The 16,766-nt window shown below is 46.1% G+C and overlaps 1 protein-coding gene across 1 annotated transcript in view; it reads left to right on the top strand.

Annotated features, from left to right (window-relative positions):
• VPS33B (VPS33B late endosome and lysosome associated) overlaps positions 1-14,490 on the top strand; it is a 312,860-nt gene extending 298,370 nt beyond the window's left edge. The window contains exon 24 of the mRNA XM_069625205.1: positions 13,446-14,490. Coding sequence (XP_069481306.1) covers positions 13,446-13,525 — 80 coding nt within the window. The 3' untranslated portion in view covers positions 13,526-14,490. The remainder of the gene's footprint in view (positions 1-13,445) is intronic.
• Positions 14,491-16,766: the final 2,276 nt, after the last annotated feature.

The raw sequence follows: 16,766 nt of genomic DNA, 5'->3' as shown, positions 1-16,766 counted from the left end.
TTAAGCCCGGGACAATGAGGGACTTCTGAGCACAGCACACTCCTGGGCCTCTTAAGCACGAGGTTCACTATTCCATTCAACAATATCCGGTCCTTCAGCGGCCAAGTCTCTTGTGCCAAAGTATCTTGCCTTTGAAGGTGTGCTGGACCAAAATAACAAACAAAAGTTCCTTTGGTGATCTTGTACTTTTGTATTTGCTCTTCGCCCCTTGGATGCAATTGCTCTTCGCCCCTTGGATCTCCCTGCGCCGGGCTCGGATCGTTCTTGGGCCTCCCTCCGTCGGGTTCACTACGGCCTTTTGATCTTAACACAATCTTCTTGGGTGTATCAGGTCTCACACCCGTTTCCCAGACAAATTTCACAGTTCACTTTGTTATATCACATTCAGGATTTACTTTCTTAGCTTTTCCCTTGGCTTCCCTCCGTCGGGTTCACTTAGCCATCGTTAACACAGTTCATGAGTTTCGAAACACAGTTCATGTTTTACTTCATATCTTCAGAAAGCATGGTCCTTTCAATTTCAGTAGTTTTCTCTTGGCATCCCTCCGTCAGGTTCACACTTGCTTTAATTCATACCCTTTTGTTGGAAAGTGGGGTTTCCTTTCCTCTAGATTTTCTCTGCCGTTCCTCTGTCGGAACTCGCCTTCGGTTCGCGTTCAGTATTTTCTCTGAAAGTAAGGGGCTTTCCCTTCGGCTAGCTTTTTTCTGGTCGATGGGTCAGAGACTTTCGATTGTACCAAGGATTTTTATGTGACCTTTGTAGGACCACTCTGACCCTCACGCCGCCCTCTCCTAGGGCCTTCTGGGACTTGTAGTTTCACCACAAAACAAAGGGATCAGCCAGAGTCCTTCGAATGAGCACCCCTGCAGCGCCAGACCACTCTGCAGCTGACCCTTTTGTCGGTTTTCTCAAAAGTTCAAAGCACTAATTCTTTGTTCAGATATAATGTTGCCTGTTGCAACCTTGGGCTCAATGCAGTTCAGTTTGCTATCGGCTTTCTCTGACTCATTGGCTGTGTTGAACACGCTGGCCTGCTTCGCCTCTGGAGTCAAGGATGGTAACACGTTAGCCAGTGCACCTCCCCGTCTGTGTTATCTGTGCCGGAGGCCCCCAAGCACCGTTGACACCTGTCACACCACACAACAGCTGTACTGTCTTGTAAGTCCTTTATCGGAGGCTTTGCGGTACTGAGTTGAAAAGGGCAACTCCCTCCTCGTTATCCTTTCAGATCTCGCTGCTTTTCTCCTCCTCCTGAACTGCAAGTCTAGAATAGCTGTCCCCTTGTGCATTTAGCCTTGCTCCTCATGTGCTCTTGTGCTCCGCCTTTTAACCCATGTGGTAAGGTAAAGGGCCGTTGGGTGTGTGTGGTTCTGGTCAATTTCCTGACTCTGCCTGACCCTTGTGTTGGGACACGTCAGGTAAACGGCTCTGGTGTTAGTCCGTTCTCTTTCTCTGTGTAAGAAAGCGTTTGTGTGGGAAAAGGGGGCAGGAGTAGAGCTTCTCGATTTCCTACGGGGTAGGATGGGGAAAAGGTATTAGACGGTTGGTGAAACAAACGGGAGTAGTCAGTATTATTAGCGTAATGAGAACAGGGGGAATTGAGGGAACGGTAGTTTTTGTCAACGCAAACTGGGATTTTGGAAAATAACAACCAAAGTGACAGGGAAAAGAATGACGGGGAGTATTTGGGTAGGAAACAGGAAAACAGGGATTCTGGGAGATGTGGTTTTTTAATCTAACAGGGTTTGGGCTTCTAGGGGATACATCAGAGGTGGAAGGGTTGTTGGATGTAGAACAACCTATAAAGACCTCAGGGACTTTGTCCTCCTCACCTTCATCCCTGGTATGATACTGCATCCCTCCTGGGGTATTCCCCCAAGCATAACCTTGGGCTCCCCTACCCAGGTGATGCTCCCTCACTCGTCTGTCCCCGGGGTGGGGGTCTGAGAGTGTCAGCCCTTCCCTGTCCACCTGAATAAGGGATTCTCAAGGTCTGCCTGGGAGAATACCCTGAGGGTTTCCCACACCAGGTAAAGCGAGAGCACAGGAAAAAGGTCCCACTGACCTCCCGTGGCACCCAACCTCCCCCCCACCGATGCACCCCCTGAAGGGGCAGAGGAAACCAGCGGCAGGTGCACACCAGCATAGTCCACAGGGCGAAAAAATAGGTGCAGAAATATACCACCAAGGACATTGGGTGGAGGGGCAGGGGGTTAGGCGGCACTGCCCTTAGCCCTGCAGACAACCCTCAATCATACACAGAATAAAGGAGGAAGATCCTGCCGTCCACCCTAGAGCAACCACAATACGCAACACTAGCAGGGATGCGTTTCACAGACGGCTATAGTGTAGGAGGTACGATGGAGGGCCACCTCTAACTAAACCCACTAATAACCTCACGCCTCTGCTCACACCTCTCTAATTCTAAAACACCTATACTGCACAACAAACCGCACACACTTCACCACACCACAACAACGAAACAAAAACCACACATAGCCTTGCACAACAGCACACGACAGCTACTGAACAACAAATCACGCTCAGCAAACGGTTTGAACCTAACTGAAGCTGCCAACAGCACATCACAGCTCTCCTGAGCCTTTTCCCGCTAGTGTGCAGTATATGTATCCTTCAACATAACATAACTAACAAAATTAACTCTAAATAATTGACCAGTGTGAATGGTGCACAGTGGCGATGCCTGCAAACAAACCATCAAAACTACATAAGAAAATATAAAACTGTAGATGCTCTCTGAAATGTTTTTCTTTAGTTTACAGTGCTATAAATACGAAAATGTATTAATTTGTAGCAATACTCCTCCAGTGTTGTGTCTTCCAGTAATATCAAAGCCTTGGAATGTGCATCATAGATGTTTGGTAAAGACTTTTTAATTTCAGCACTGTGTTCTTTGAAATGCACAATGAGTCTTCACTGGCAACAGAGCTTTAATATTGAGAGTTATGCTTTTTTCCTATGGACCAATAATCATTTCTGTTTTAGTAAGTAAATGTTTAATAATCACCAGAGAAAACAAACCGGGCGACCAACACCTGCTCGGGACCCCCTTGGGCAGCCTCCCGGTAGGCAGTCAATGGCCCCCGATGCTGTGGAAGTTTTTTTAGCATTGACAGTGATTTGCTAATTCCATCCGCTAGAGCTTGCATGCTACCCACAAACGTTATTCTTTGTTGTCAATTGCGCTCTCTCACTCTGTCTAAGGGCTGCAAGAGTTCTTTACTGTCACTGGTGGTCATTCTTCTTCCATCAGATCTGCTTCTCTTTTGGCTCCCGTCCAGCCTCACTCTATATCTGGTTTACAGCTGTGTGGGCAATAGCCGCACTAGCTCTTGGACCCAGGATAACCAAGCCAAAGGTAGTGTCTGTCCAGTTGCATTGGGCTTCCCCCACTGCTCAGCTCACCAACTCTTCCTATCACCCCTGTAGCCTCTATTATTCTCCGGGACTTTTGTATCAACCAGCCGTAAGGTAGGTCAGATTATATGGTTGCCATCTGAGTCGTCTTTAGCTCTTCCTGTTTATTCTGACTCTCTGTCTCTTATCCTCTGCCCCTCCTCCTTCCAGATTCCTGCCTTCTCTCCTATGTCTCCCTTTCTTCCTCTCTCTTGCACATATTTCCCCTCCTCTCCCCGCTCAGGTGGTTTTCCCCATTGACTCCTTCTGATCTTTCTGTGCGCCCTCAGCACTCTCTTGCCTTCTTCATCCTCCTTCGCCATCCCTTTTCACTTCTTCCTGCTTTTGCCCTCCCTCTATCTTCTCTTTGTGCCTTTCGCAGTTTGCTTTCCCTCCACCATCTGTCTCCAAACTCCCACTCTCTTCCCAAGCTCTGTCCTCTTCATATAGCCCTCTGCGGCTAGCAATTGAGTCTCTAATTTGGAAATGCGGAGGAAAAAGTGCAGGCTAATATGTGTGTTGTCTTATTACCTGGGCCCTTATCAATCTGCCTCTTTACCTTGTGCGGACATTTGTATCATCAGCCGACCATGGAAGGAGGCCATGAAGGTGTTGCTTGCCGTTTTGGAGCCACGCAATCACATCACGGTAGCATCCCGACCCCAACAGGGCTTCACCTGTATCGGGCATTGCAGGGTTCTGATGTCTGTGTCTCTCTCTCTCTCTGACTTCCATTGGTTTTGAGGCTTGTCGTTCTTTACACGGAACAGATCTGCGATTATGTTTTAACCCTGTGATATCTGCTTTGGTTTAAGCTGTGGTTTTCAGGGTCTTATTGACTGGTTTGCAGGTTGCACTTGCTTGCTGACAGGACATGCATCCGTGAACCCCAGGTAGCATTTCTGTATTCTTCCTGGCCTCCTTATGTGACTTATGCTTAGGGGTCAGAGGTCAAGAAGAGACACGAGGCCATGCAGGATCCTCCCTCTACCACCTCCAGGTTGTAATCTTCCCCACCCCGGAGGGCCTCCGAGCTTCCATCTCCCTGATCCAAACCCTTTGACCTTGTCACACCTGCTAATTGAACCCTTGCTTTGGACTAAAAGACACGGGCTGATTGTAGTATGCAAAGTAAGCAATTAACAGAGGCAAATGTGCTTTGTTTATTTTGAAGTTGAATCTTCAGCAGAAACATGTAGGCAGCAATAAGAGCAGGTTCAGGAGAAGATTGTCAAAGGGTGAGGGAAGAGCACCCACTAGCAGCGCCTTGAGTTAAGCGTCACTGCCGCTGGCAGAACATTCCAGATTCCTGTGGATACTGTAAGGAAGGCATGGTATCAAACAGTAAGACAGACACAAGTGATCGCAGTTCAAGGGTGTTTATTGAACTTCAATTGGGTTTGAAAAACGCCTATCTAATCCTAAATCTAAAGATGTGAGCAAGTTACGACCATCAAATAATAACGCAGTCCTAGTTGAGTCTGTCAAAATAAAAGGGTCTATACTAATAAACCTACTGCCAATCCTTACTTCTAAATACACATAGTGTGGGAAACAATGTTATGCAAAAGAAAAGTGTTCATGAAATGATATGTCAGGATATTCAAGCCGCTGGCTTCCCTTCCTCACGTTTTCAGGGACAAGGCAGCACACTCGAGCTTAGCACATTCTGGCTACTCCAGCACAAGGATGCAGTTCAAAACCTCATCATCAGGGCCTTCTGTACCAAAGTCTCTTGTCCATTCAAAGTATCTTATTTCAGTGGGCCAGATGCAACACGACAAACATTAAAGTCCCCTTCTTCTTAGGATTTCACATATACAACTTCTGGGGTGATTTACTAATCACCCCGGGTCCCCCCGCCCCTGCCGGGCTAACACAGAACCTTCAATTGGTCTCCCTCTGCCGGGCTCGGACCAAGTTTATGTCCTTTTCCAGTTGTACCTCCTTGCCCCCCTCCAGGGTGAACAGTTGGTTAATCAATCCCTGTACCTTCCTTCCCACCTCAGTTGGTGACTCTCCCTTCTGTTCTCTGACTCCTAGGATGCGTAGGCTGTTATGCCGCTCCCTATTTTCCAAGTCATCCAGTTTCAACAAGGTTTCTTCCTCCCGCATCTCCAGGTCCGCCAGACGTGTTTCGTATTTCATGTCAAGGAGGTCCACCTGCAGCTGATTGTTCTCCATTCCTTCCATCCTGTCCTCAAGTTTATCGACCCTGCCCCTTAGGTCACAGATGGATGCCTATATGTCGGTCCTAATTGCTTTAATCTCCTGAAATATGTACCTCAGATCTTCTCTTGTCAAGATCGGTGAAGGTGTGCTCTCCCATGCTGCCATTTCATGTTGGTTAGGAAGGGTTCCTTCCAGGGCACTCCCTGATCTTCTCTGGAAGCGTTGTAGTGACTTGAACCCCTGCAGAGACTCCCCTTGTCTGTAAAATCTGTTCCTGTGGTTCCCCCAGTGTGGCCACAGGACCAGTCAACTGCGCGCAGCTTCAATTTCCTCGAGCTTGGGGTTGGTACAGTCTCTCAGGAACTTTCGGCTGCCTTCCAGACCCCATCCCCGCTGTTGACCTCTCAGGTTGCTCCCACCTGGTCCGGTGTGTCTGCCCCGTTCTATTCTGCACCCCAGTGTCAGGTTGTAATCCCTGGTAGGGGCCTAGTGCCACCTCACGGTGTACAATTCTCCTTTCGTTTCAGCCATGTACTGGGCCACCTGTCTTTGTCGCCGGGGCCACCCCCATCGCTCCACCGGGGTGTATCTGACTCCCAAAGTTGGTCCCAGTGTCTAATCAGGGCCGCTTTGCCCCCCCCTTGAGTTTGCCTCCCTGGAGGGGTTTCACCTCCACGGCCCGGGTTACATCAATTCTACTGTCTTGTGTGCCCGGTTTTCATCCAGGACCTTTTTGTGCAAACATGTCAGCCCTTAAAACCTCCCATCATATGGTACTGTACGTGGTACTGCCCCCCTGAGTGCTTCTGTGTCTAATTTTCACCCTCCAGGCACGGCTGTGATGATTTTATCGCTTTCCTCCTCCAGTCCCCTTGCAGGGCCTCGTCTCACTGTGTCACTGCTCCCGGGAGCCTCTCACCTCTTAGCGCTACGTGGGCACACTTGGGTAGCTTTTCCACGGGCTTCCTCACTTCACTGCCCGGAATCTTACTCCTTCTGGGGCTCCTCTGCCGGCCCGTGTGCCATTTGTATCTGTTGTCCTGAAATCCACCAATCACCAGTCTCCCAGGGTGCTGTCAACTCTCTGCTTCTGTCCCCTGCTCCTGCCTCACTTAGGGGAGTCCCCTCCTGAGGATTGTGGAACTTTGATTATTTATTTCTGCACCTTTTGGAACTTGGTGCTGGAACTTTGGAAAAAGCTACAGATGGGCAGTTGAAAGACTACATCCCCTTTGCACTTTATCATGATTTTAGCATGTAAGGGTCAGGTTACAATTTTGGACACAGAAAACGGAGAACTCTTTACTTTTGGATATTCTGACACAGACATCCTTTAGTTTTGTTGAGGCAGAGAAGCCCCTCGTAGCAATAGGGCGGGAAAGGTCTTTCTCCAACCCTCCTTTTTTATTGAGTAAAAGTCTATAGCAACCATCACAATGCCCCCATGTCCGAGTCTTACTCCCGCTTCCCAGAGTGGGATCCGGCTCAGTTGATACAAACTGGGGAACCCTTAAATTTGAGAAACATAATGAGCGAGCATCCATTCCATCTGTAGCCAGTAAATAATCCATTGGCTTAGATTTATTCAGTAGCTGTAAAGAGGTGTTGCAACCTGAAGACTGGTTATCAATATCTACCGATCTAGCCCTAATGTCCCCACCAGGAACCTATGTAAGGTTGGCTTCAAAATCTGGACCGAGTTGCCGGTTCAGCCTGGATGTCATGGCTGGGGTAATAGACCACGACTTGAGGGGTGACGTGAACATTCTAATACAGAATAATGGTAGAAATCCCTGCCACATTAAGATGGGAGAGAAAGTGGCACAGGGAATTTTAGAGAAGGCCCTATTACCCATATTGGTAGAAGTTACCAAGATGTACAAGACAGAAAGGGAAGAGAAAGGATTTGGGTAGGCAGATGAAGACCCCCCTCCATTCCACCACAGGTTTTACAATTAAAACCTAGGGACGAGAAGACTGATATCATCCCAGACTTGGCGTTTGCCCAATGCGACGGTCCTATGCAAGCCAAAGCCTTCCTGCATACCATCTTATGATATGATATGACGTGGCATTTATAACGCGCCTGTACACAAGTGTTTCTAGGCGCGAGGATGAATAGGGGAGAAAGACGGAGGGACCTTTCTTCTTTATCGTTCAAGGTCTGCTCTGCAGCAAAGATATCAGTTCAGAGAGCATGCCTAGGTCTCAGATTGTGGACCCCAAAAGTCTTAGAAGAATGGTCTTAGAAATCGCCCATTCCCATCTAACAGGAACGGCCAAAACTCAAGGTCAGGTGATAAATAGATTTCATTGGCCCAGCATTTATGTGACATCAACAATGTTGTCCTTACCTGTGCCTTGTGTCAGAAGACTAATATGCATATATGTATTTATTTTATTGTTTTTTATAACGCGGCTAATGCCGTACCAAAGTTCGGTTTCTAATCCTGTATCCGGGATTCAAACCTCTGTTGCTCTACATGGTCTTGCTTCCAAGACCAGCGCGTTGCCCCTGTGTTATCCTCCGTTCACAGATATACCATCCCTGACCCCACTCCAACCTTTACCTATCATTGATATACCCTTCTCCCGTATTGGTATCGATATAGTGGGACCACTTGAAGCATCTAAGTTAGAGCATCGGTACATCTTGGTAATTTTATCATGCCACCCGATATCCTAAGGAAGAGCCTTCCCTCTAAGAAACACCACCTCCCAAAAGATACTAAACATTTGATACATTTTTCCTCTATAGTTGGTTTTTCCCTAAAGAGATCCTCACAGATCAAGGGACCACCTTTATGAGTCAGTTAATGGCAGAGGTGAAAAAGTCGTGCAAATTAAATCGCTTCGAACCTCATTATATCATCCGCAGACTGATGGATTAGTCGAGCATTTTAACAAAACCCTGAAGAGTGTTCTTAGGAAATTGGTGGAAGCGGATGGGAGGAATTGGGACGTTAAGATACCTTGGGCCCTTTTTGCCATCCAGAAGCCCCCCCGCCAATCCTCTCTAGGCTTCTCGCCTTTTAAACTTTTGTATGGACGGGAGCCACGGGATGTACTAGACATGTTAAGGGAGACGTGACGGGAAAAGAAGAAGCTTTATTACCCTTCTGTCTCAGACTGCCCAAAGTCTGAAAAGCACATGCCAACTGTAAGATCTGTAGTCCAATCCCATTTGGCCAAAACCCAAGAACAACAGAAATCCCTTCATGATAAAAATGCCACTCTTGGATCTTTTTCTGTGGGACAGAAGGTTCTGAAAACAAGATGCTGTCTAGATGACGTGGACCCTACAAGGTCATAGAGCGGACATATCCTTGAAACCGCCGGGTCTCTCAGCCAGATAGATGGGTTAAGACCCAAATATATTACATTAACCTTTTAAAGAATGGAGGCAGGACCCGGTAGCATCCACAACTGTGGTAATGGCTAGCCTTCTAACGGAAGGACCGGAAGAGAACAACCTAATACCCCCAGTTTTCCACCAATTAAAAAACAAGACCTTCAAGACCCACTGGAACAATTTCCAGATGTTTTCAGTCATAAGCCTGGGAGACTAAAAGGGGTTTTTCATTATTTTCGTACACCCCCAGGTAAATGCGACAAATCTAGCAACATCGTCACTGATTCTCTGGAGAGAAGCTTCTCTTATGTGACCGTTAAAAGGCAGAAGCTACCTGACACTGGCCCTGGGTAGGCCATCTGCGGTAGGACCACGTAGGGGAGGACAAACTCCAGAGAGACAGGAAAAATATGAATCAAAATAAAACTTGAGATGTAATTATTAATGACACCCTTGTGCCTTTGGAACATGCCTGTATGGCTTATTGTGACGAAGATAAAGAATTCCCACGTTTTCTTGACCAACAACCTTATTTACCTTCCCCTACTTTTTTTAGTACTGAGACGGGGAAGAGGGATTGAACAATGAGGATGACCAGAAGTGGTAAGCAAATGCCTCGTTCTAGTCTTCTGAAAGTGTTAACTAATACCGGGAAGTTTGAAACGCACATTGCTGAACGGTATACGAGTGAGAGGCAGAAACTGCAGCGGGACTCAGGTTGTGTTGACATGGGTTGGAACGCCGGAAGGGAGCGCACTGAGGAAGGCAGCACGGAAGCTGACTTGAATGGCGTGCAGAGAGACTAGGCCAAGAGAAGCTTACCACTTTATTTCTACAGGCAGTTGGAGCCGCCAGAAACAATGGAAGATAAAGCGGGAGCCAAACGGCTAACGAGATGCACCCCAATCAGTGAATCGAAGGAGAAGACGGAAGGACAAAAGGAATGTCAGAGCTGCCCGGCAAGCCTTGACTGAGCAAGTGGGTTACCAGAGCACTTGAGAGCGAGTGTCGCATAATATTAACAGCCCGAGAAAGCTCAATTAAAGTAATTGGAGGAACTGATACAAATATGAAAAGTTTAAAGAAAGGGTTGGCGACCCAACTCTTAGAAAGATAGATTGATACAAATACGAACAGTGTTAAGAAAGGGTTGGTGACCCAATACTTGTAAAGGGAGATTGATACAAGTACAAACATTGTTAAGAAAGGGTTGGTGACCCAAAACTGGGAGAGAGAGGTTGATACAATACAAACAGTGTGAAGAAAGGGTCGGTGACCCAATACTGGGAGAGAGAGTTTGATACAATACAAACAGTGTGAAGAAAGGGTCGGTGACCCAATATTTGAAAAGAGGAGTTGATACCAATAAGAACTTCGCTGAAAAAGGGTTGGTGACCTAATACTGGAAAAGCATTCTTTTTTGGATGAAAGAGAGAGAGAGAGCAGAGAACGGAAAAGCCCTGGCAGGATAGTAAACCAGGCAAACAGTGAGTCTGGGACTCGCAGCAATGTGCGAGTCTGGGACCCGCAGCCAAGAAACAGAATTGTGATATCCTGGCAGGAGAGCAAACCAGGAGTAAGAAGGGAAGCAAACTTGAAACCGTGGAACAGTGAGAACGAATACAAAATGAAAGACGCCCCTTTTAAGGATCAGTAATAAAGTTGCAATACCCTGGCAATAAAGGTCTTATTTCTTAATGAAGCTTGTTACTGTGTCCGAGTCTTACTCTTGATCCCATACAGAAACTTGTCAACTTGGAACCATTTCGAATTCCCGAGACCAGAAGGGAGATAGTCGTACAGGAGGTGGATAAGATGTTATCCTCAGATATTTTACATCCCAAAGTCCCTGTTCTTCTCCAATAGTCCTTGTCGCAAAGCCTGATCAATCAAGATATTGCATTGATTTTCAAAAAGTAAACGCAGTGTCTCAATTCGACATCCCATGCCAAGGACTGATGACTTGATTGATCGATTGGGCTATGCTGTTTACCTGTCTAGGATTGATCAGACAAAGGGCTATTGGCATGTACAAGTGAATCCAGACAACAAAGAGAAAACAGCCTTTTCCACCTTTGTGGGACTGTTTCAGTTCAAGGTATTACCTTCGGGCTTCATGGGGCACCCTCCAAATTCCAGAGGCTCATGAATCAAATTCTTTGTGCATATTCAGCATTTTGTGGAGCATATTTGGATGACCTACTCACCTGGAATTAACACATTTACCATCTTCATCAAGTAACAAGGGTACTGAGAAAGTCAGGAGTTACTGCAAACCCTAAAATATGTCACCTTGCCTAATCTGCAGTAAAGTACTTGGGCTTTTAGTTGGAAACGGTCTTGTGCAACTGCAAACAGAAACGGTAAAGGCTGTCCAGGAAATCCAGACCCCAAAGCCAAAAAGAGATCTGAGAGCTTTCCGTGGGTTAGATGGTTATTATAGATTTCCCAATTACTCTTCTATTACAGCTTGTCTTAGGGACAAACTTAAAAATGTTGAACCCCAAAAACTTAAGTGGAATCAAGAAGATCAAGCTTGTTTTAACACCCGCAAGCAGATTCTGTGTAGTGAGCTAGTCCTAAAATTAGCTAACTTCAATAAGTAGTTCATATTACAGACTCCTCTCAGGATGGTTTAGGGGCAGTTCTCTCCCAAGAAAATAAAGGCATTGAACATCGTATTATTTTTATTAGCCGAAAGCTCTTCCCATGTGAGAGAAACTATGCCACAGTTGAACTTGAAGCCCTACCTAAAAAATGGCCTGTGTCTTACTTACTGTATATGATATGATATGATTGTTTATTTATATAGCGCCTATACACAATGTGTTTCAAAGCGCTTCAAGCCAAGGGAGGGAACAAGGGAAAATACAACCACATTCTTAAAGGCCATGAACAGTAAGGATGTGAAATTAACTATCGTACTCGGCCTGACAACATTTCAGATAGTGCAAGAGCTAAAACATAGATAAGGAAGGGAGGGGGAGAGTGAGAAGGAAACGGAAACGGACAGGCGACTACCGTACTAGGCCTGACGACATTTCTGGTAGAGCCGGAGAAAAACAAAAGATGAGGGAGTGGGGTGTAGAAAGGGAGGGGAGGAACAAAACAAGCGACTATCGTACTAGGCCTGACGACATTTCAGATAGTGCTGGAGGGGTGGTGGGGAGGAAAGAAAAACAGTAATGGGAGGGTGTAGGAAACAGACGAGGTTGCTATCATATTTGGTCCAGGGACAATTCTGATACAGTAAGTGCATAGAAGAAAGTAAGAGGAGTTGATAGGGAAAGGAGGAGAGAAAAGAGAGTAAGCAGTCAAAAGGAGTGGAGAAGCAAGAGTGGAGAGCGAATACAATTGCAGAAGTCAGTAGTAACACATAATGTTGCAAGCCTGGATACAAGATGAAGATGGAAACAGCATGATTCAGGGCCACCATGCGTACAAGATGCAACAGAAGTCCAGCATGAGAGTTGAGAAAGAGTGACGCACTGTGAATGAATGAAGTCCATAAAAGTCAAATCCAGCATTGGCCACAAGACAGTGATGGTGAAGGAAGGCACTAGGTGGGCGGGGCTTGCTAAGTGGTGAAAAAGAGCAGCAGGCAGGAAGGTACCAGGTGGGCGGGGCTTAGGCCAGGTGACTTAGATCCACTTGCACCTGCTCCCCATATGCAAAGGAAAAGAAGCTGGAGGGCTCCTTAAGTAGGGAAACAGGTGGGTGTGGCTTGCTAATTGTTGAAAAAGAGCGGGAAGCAGGAAGGCACCAGGTGGGCGGAGCTTGCTAGTGGTGAAAAAGAGCGGCAGGCAGGAAGGCACCAGGTGGGCGGGGCTTAGGCCAGGTGACCTAGATGTCATGATCTTTCACATGCTATTTTGAACCAATTGTCATATTAATCATTAATATACATGTACAGGTGAGGTTCTTGTATATCTATGAACATTTGAGGGCTCACACTGGTGCTCAGAATGATTCAAAGAAATCTATGATCTGGGCAACTTGTAATGCTACTTTATGGCAAATGTGAACAGATCAGTATGTGTTCAACTGATCTCCAGAGTTACTTAATCATCTATTGTCACATGAAAACCAATAAATCCCAATGTATCAGTTAACATCAGCCGGCAGCTACTCTAACAGTATGGTTTGAGTATTATAATTTCTAAACTAAATAGGCATAGAAAAGAAAAATGTAAAGACACAGTTACCTACCTATTAAAATGCATAATTGGCAGAAGCACACATTGACAAACCAGAAACCAGAACTTTGTTTTTTCTAATGCATTGCCTCCAGAGTGCACGGAAAGCGTTGCCCCCAGAATGCAGTGAAAGTGTTGCCCCCAGAGTGCAGGGACAGCATTGGCCCCAGAGTGCAGGCAATTGCTCCATGTCTGGTTGAGTAATGCTTTGGTCCTATCACGTGTGTGAAGTTCACAAGCTGCACTACATCAATCAGTCTTATTTTGAATCATTTGTATTGACCTATCTTTTCTTTTTTTTTTTTAGGTTACAAGTTTATCTTTTTAACAACTGCCATCACAAACAGTTCCAGGATGCTCGAGGCCATGATTGAGACTAAAAGCTAGTAGCTATGTGCAATGACTCGAAATTTGGTTATTAAGAACTGAACGATGCAGTTGGTCTGCAACAGAAAACTCTTTGATGACTCCACATGGCCCGGTGTAAAAAGCCAAAATGATACCTGCTAAGAACTTATGTAACAGACCAACTTTTAAATCCGCTATCAAAACGTTTGTGTGATGAAATTCGTATTCACTGTTGCAGCTGTTGATTGTAATGTTGATATAAGTATCTATTCGATATAAAGTTTTTGTTTTTGTTTGTATGAATGCTAACATTTATTTTTGCTTTATGGCAAAGGAGGAACACAAATTCTTTTAATTTTGCTAAAAGGAATTTTATTTGCAGATTTTTGCAATAGAGGCAATGTTGATTGAAGTAGTATGGAAAATAGAGTTTTATCGTTGTCGTCCTTGTGGCATGGCAATCTTTTGCCATGCCTCCTGATATTGTGAATGTGTCAGGCTGTGCAAGACTCATGCCCCGGGTTTACAATAGGAGACTCTTCAAAAGCTGTTGCTCCACAAATCATTTGGTCTTGATGAAAAGTTTACACAAAAGAAGTGTTAAAGTAACATCTGAATACTATTGTACCAAATGAAGAAAATTGGGAAGCAAAATAAGTTTAATCTTTAAGCCCTGCATATATTTCATTTTCTTTTTACCTATCCAAGCAATCAACCCTAAACCATTGGACCTAATCAGGAGAGCGGGTGTAGCGTGGGCATATCGCATATTTGTCTGTGCCAGGAAAACTAAACTAAGCTATGGCATCATTTGTGTTCCGTTAGATTCCTTATAAGAACTATAATATTTGTATATTCATCACTTTTATAATAATTTTTTATTGCAGACTGTGTATTACTTGAATCTTGATTCTTTCCTGGCAAAGTCTTAAAGTTTAATGCCCAAATTATCGTATTTAACCGTAAAATATTAGAATCTGTGAATAAAAGCCCTATTAATTGGACTGAATTTGTATTTTTTATCTATTCAGGTTTATGGATAGGGTACTCCCAGATGTTCTACCTATTTATCGGGAGGAATGTGTACATGTGAGGAAGTATTTGCTGGCCATTTTCTGTATGACCAGATATGATATGATATGGCATTTGTAACGCGCCTATACACAAGTGTTTCAAGGCGCGACGAGGCAGAGGGTGGGGGGACAAGGGGAGACAGACAACGATCCTACTAGGCCAGGTGTCATTCAGATCGTGCAAGTGCAAGGGTAGAGGGGAAGGGAAAAGTGCAAGGGGAAAGGGAGAGGGGAAAGTGCAGGTTTAGTAGAATACAAGATAAATAATAAGGGCTAGCTGATGGTAAGTGCAGGGAGGAGGGGCTGTCGGGATACAGAGGCAGTCCCGTAGTGCAGGGAGGCAGTGCAGGGAAGAGTGGCTGGGCCAGGACACTAGATCGGTGAGTGGCCCAGTTGCAGATTCAGTGCAGGTTCAGTGATTTTAGCAGGGGAGAGGGGGAGAGAAAGCGGAAGCAAAGAGGAAGGTTTTGAGGTGTTTCCGGAACCGGAGATGGTTCTCCTCAAGTTTCAGGGAGGCAGGTGGGCTGTTCCAGAGGGAGGCCCCTGCTGCGGAGAGAGATCTACCCCCAACTCGTTGCTTGGAGAAGCGGCTGACCCTGAGGGAGTTGGAGGCGGATGAGCGAAGAGCTCGAGAAGGAAGATATTTAGGAAGAGAGAGTTGAAGGTATTTTGGCCCAAGGCCCCAGAAGGCCTTGTGGACAATGCAGAGGGTTTCGAACTTAATCCTCGCAGCCACTGGGAGCCAGTGTAGTGATTTCAGTCCTGGATAGATACGGTCCCTGGGCTTGAGGCCAAGGACAAGTCTCGCAGTCCTGTTCAGGATGAGTTGCAAAGAGCGGAGAGTAGAGGCGGGCAGATTTAGATAGAGGCTGTTACAGTAGTCCAGCTTCGAGAGAACCAGGGCTCTAGAGACAGTGAGCTTCTGAGGGAAGGAGAGGAAAGGAAGGATACATCTGAGGAGGTGTAGCTGGTAGTGTGACTTCTTAGAGACGTCAGAGATGTGAGGAGAGAAGGAGAGTGTGGAGTCGAAGAGGACCCCGAGATTTTTTGCCTGGCAGGTAGGAGCAGGAAGAGGGCCAAGAGAGACCGGCCAGAGAGCTGCAGGGAAGGAGGGAGTGGGTGTGCCGATGAGTAGAATCTCAGTCTTACTGGCATTAAGGCAGAGGTCGTTGGCGGCACACCATTCATGGATAGCAGAGAGACAGTCAGAGATGAGGGAAGGGGAAGAGGAGGCCGAGGGTAGCCTGAAAATGAGCTGGGTATAAAGAGGCTGCAGTACTGCACAAGTGGTGCATATATTTGAAGGAGAAATGTGATGCTGTTGTTGTCCCTGTTTCCCACCCTGGTCCATGCAAGGATATTATGAGAAACCTGAATTTGTCTCCCTAACTAGTCCCCGGGGGTCTGTCATCCAGGTGGCCAGGGAACGGCCATCGCTATTGGATAGAGTTCCTGGGAGTGGCTCTGTGAGGGAGGATCACCTGAATGGGGGGTTCTCAGGGAGTGGAAGTGGGACACCGACAGGCAAGATGCGGTATTCCACTTCTTACGGCACCTTTTCCCCAACCGAGCATGTAGGATACACTAACACTTTACCCCCCACCCTTTTCCAACGCGAGCACTTTCACATGTCACGAGGGACAACGGACTAACACTCAAGCCTTTTACCTGACATGTCCCAACAACAGGGTCGGGCAAAGTCAGGCAATTGACCAGGACCGCACACATCTGGCAGTCTTTTCCCTTCCCCAGAGAACATTCTATGAAAAGTCACCTAAACAGAATAATTTTTACACCTTTGGAATCCATTAATCAGATGTGACATCTTTTTAATTATCTTGATTCTGTCTTAGAAGTCCTAACCCCAAGGTCAAAGCACATATCATTCACATAACATCTCCTAGCTCTGATAACTTTCAGTTCACAAATCCATGAAACCTAAATATACGTGGAAAACTTAAAAACACTATGGACTTCAAGACCCATAACGCCTATGGTACTGAGACGAGGAAGAGGAACAAAGAGTTATTCATGATCAATGGTGATACTAAGAAGACCATGCAGTCTAGTTGTTTCAATTCAAATCACCCAAGCGGGATATTTAAATGTGAGAATCATCCATAGGTAGAAGAGGGAGTAGCAGAGGCAGAAGTCGTCAGGAGAAAAACCGATGAAGTGAGGAAAGCCACTGAAGGCCGAAAAGTAGT

This window comes from Ambystoma mexicanum, chromosome 11 (genome assembly GCF_040938575.1).
Source record: "Ambystoma mexicanum isolate Mex_15411 chromosome 11, UKY_AmexF1_1, whole genome shotgun sequence".
In the NCBI taxonomy this organism is placed as follows: Eukaryota; Metazoa; Chordata; class Amphibia; order Caudata; family Ambystomatidae; genus Ambystoma; species Ambystoma mexicanum.
This window is presented reverse-complemented; position numbering and strand designations above follow the sequence as displayed.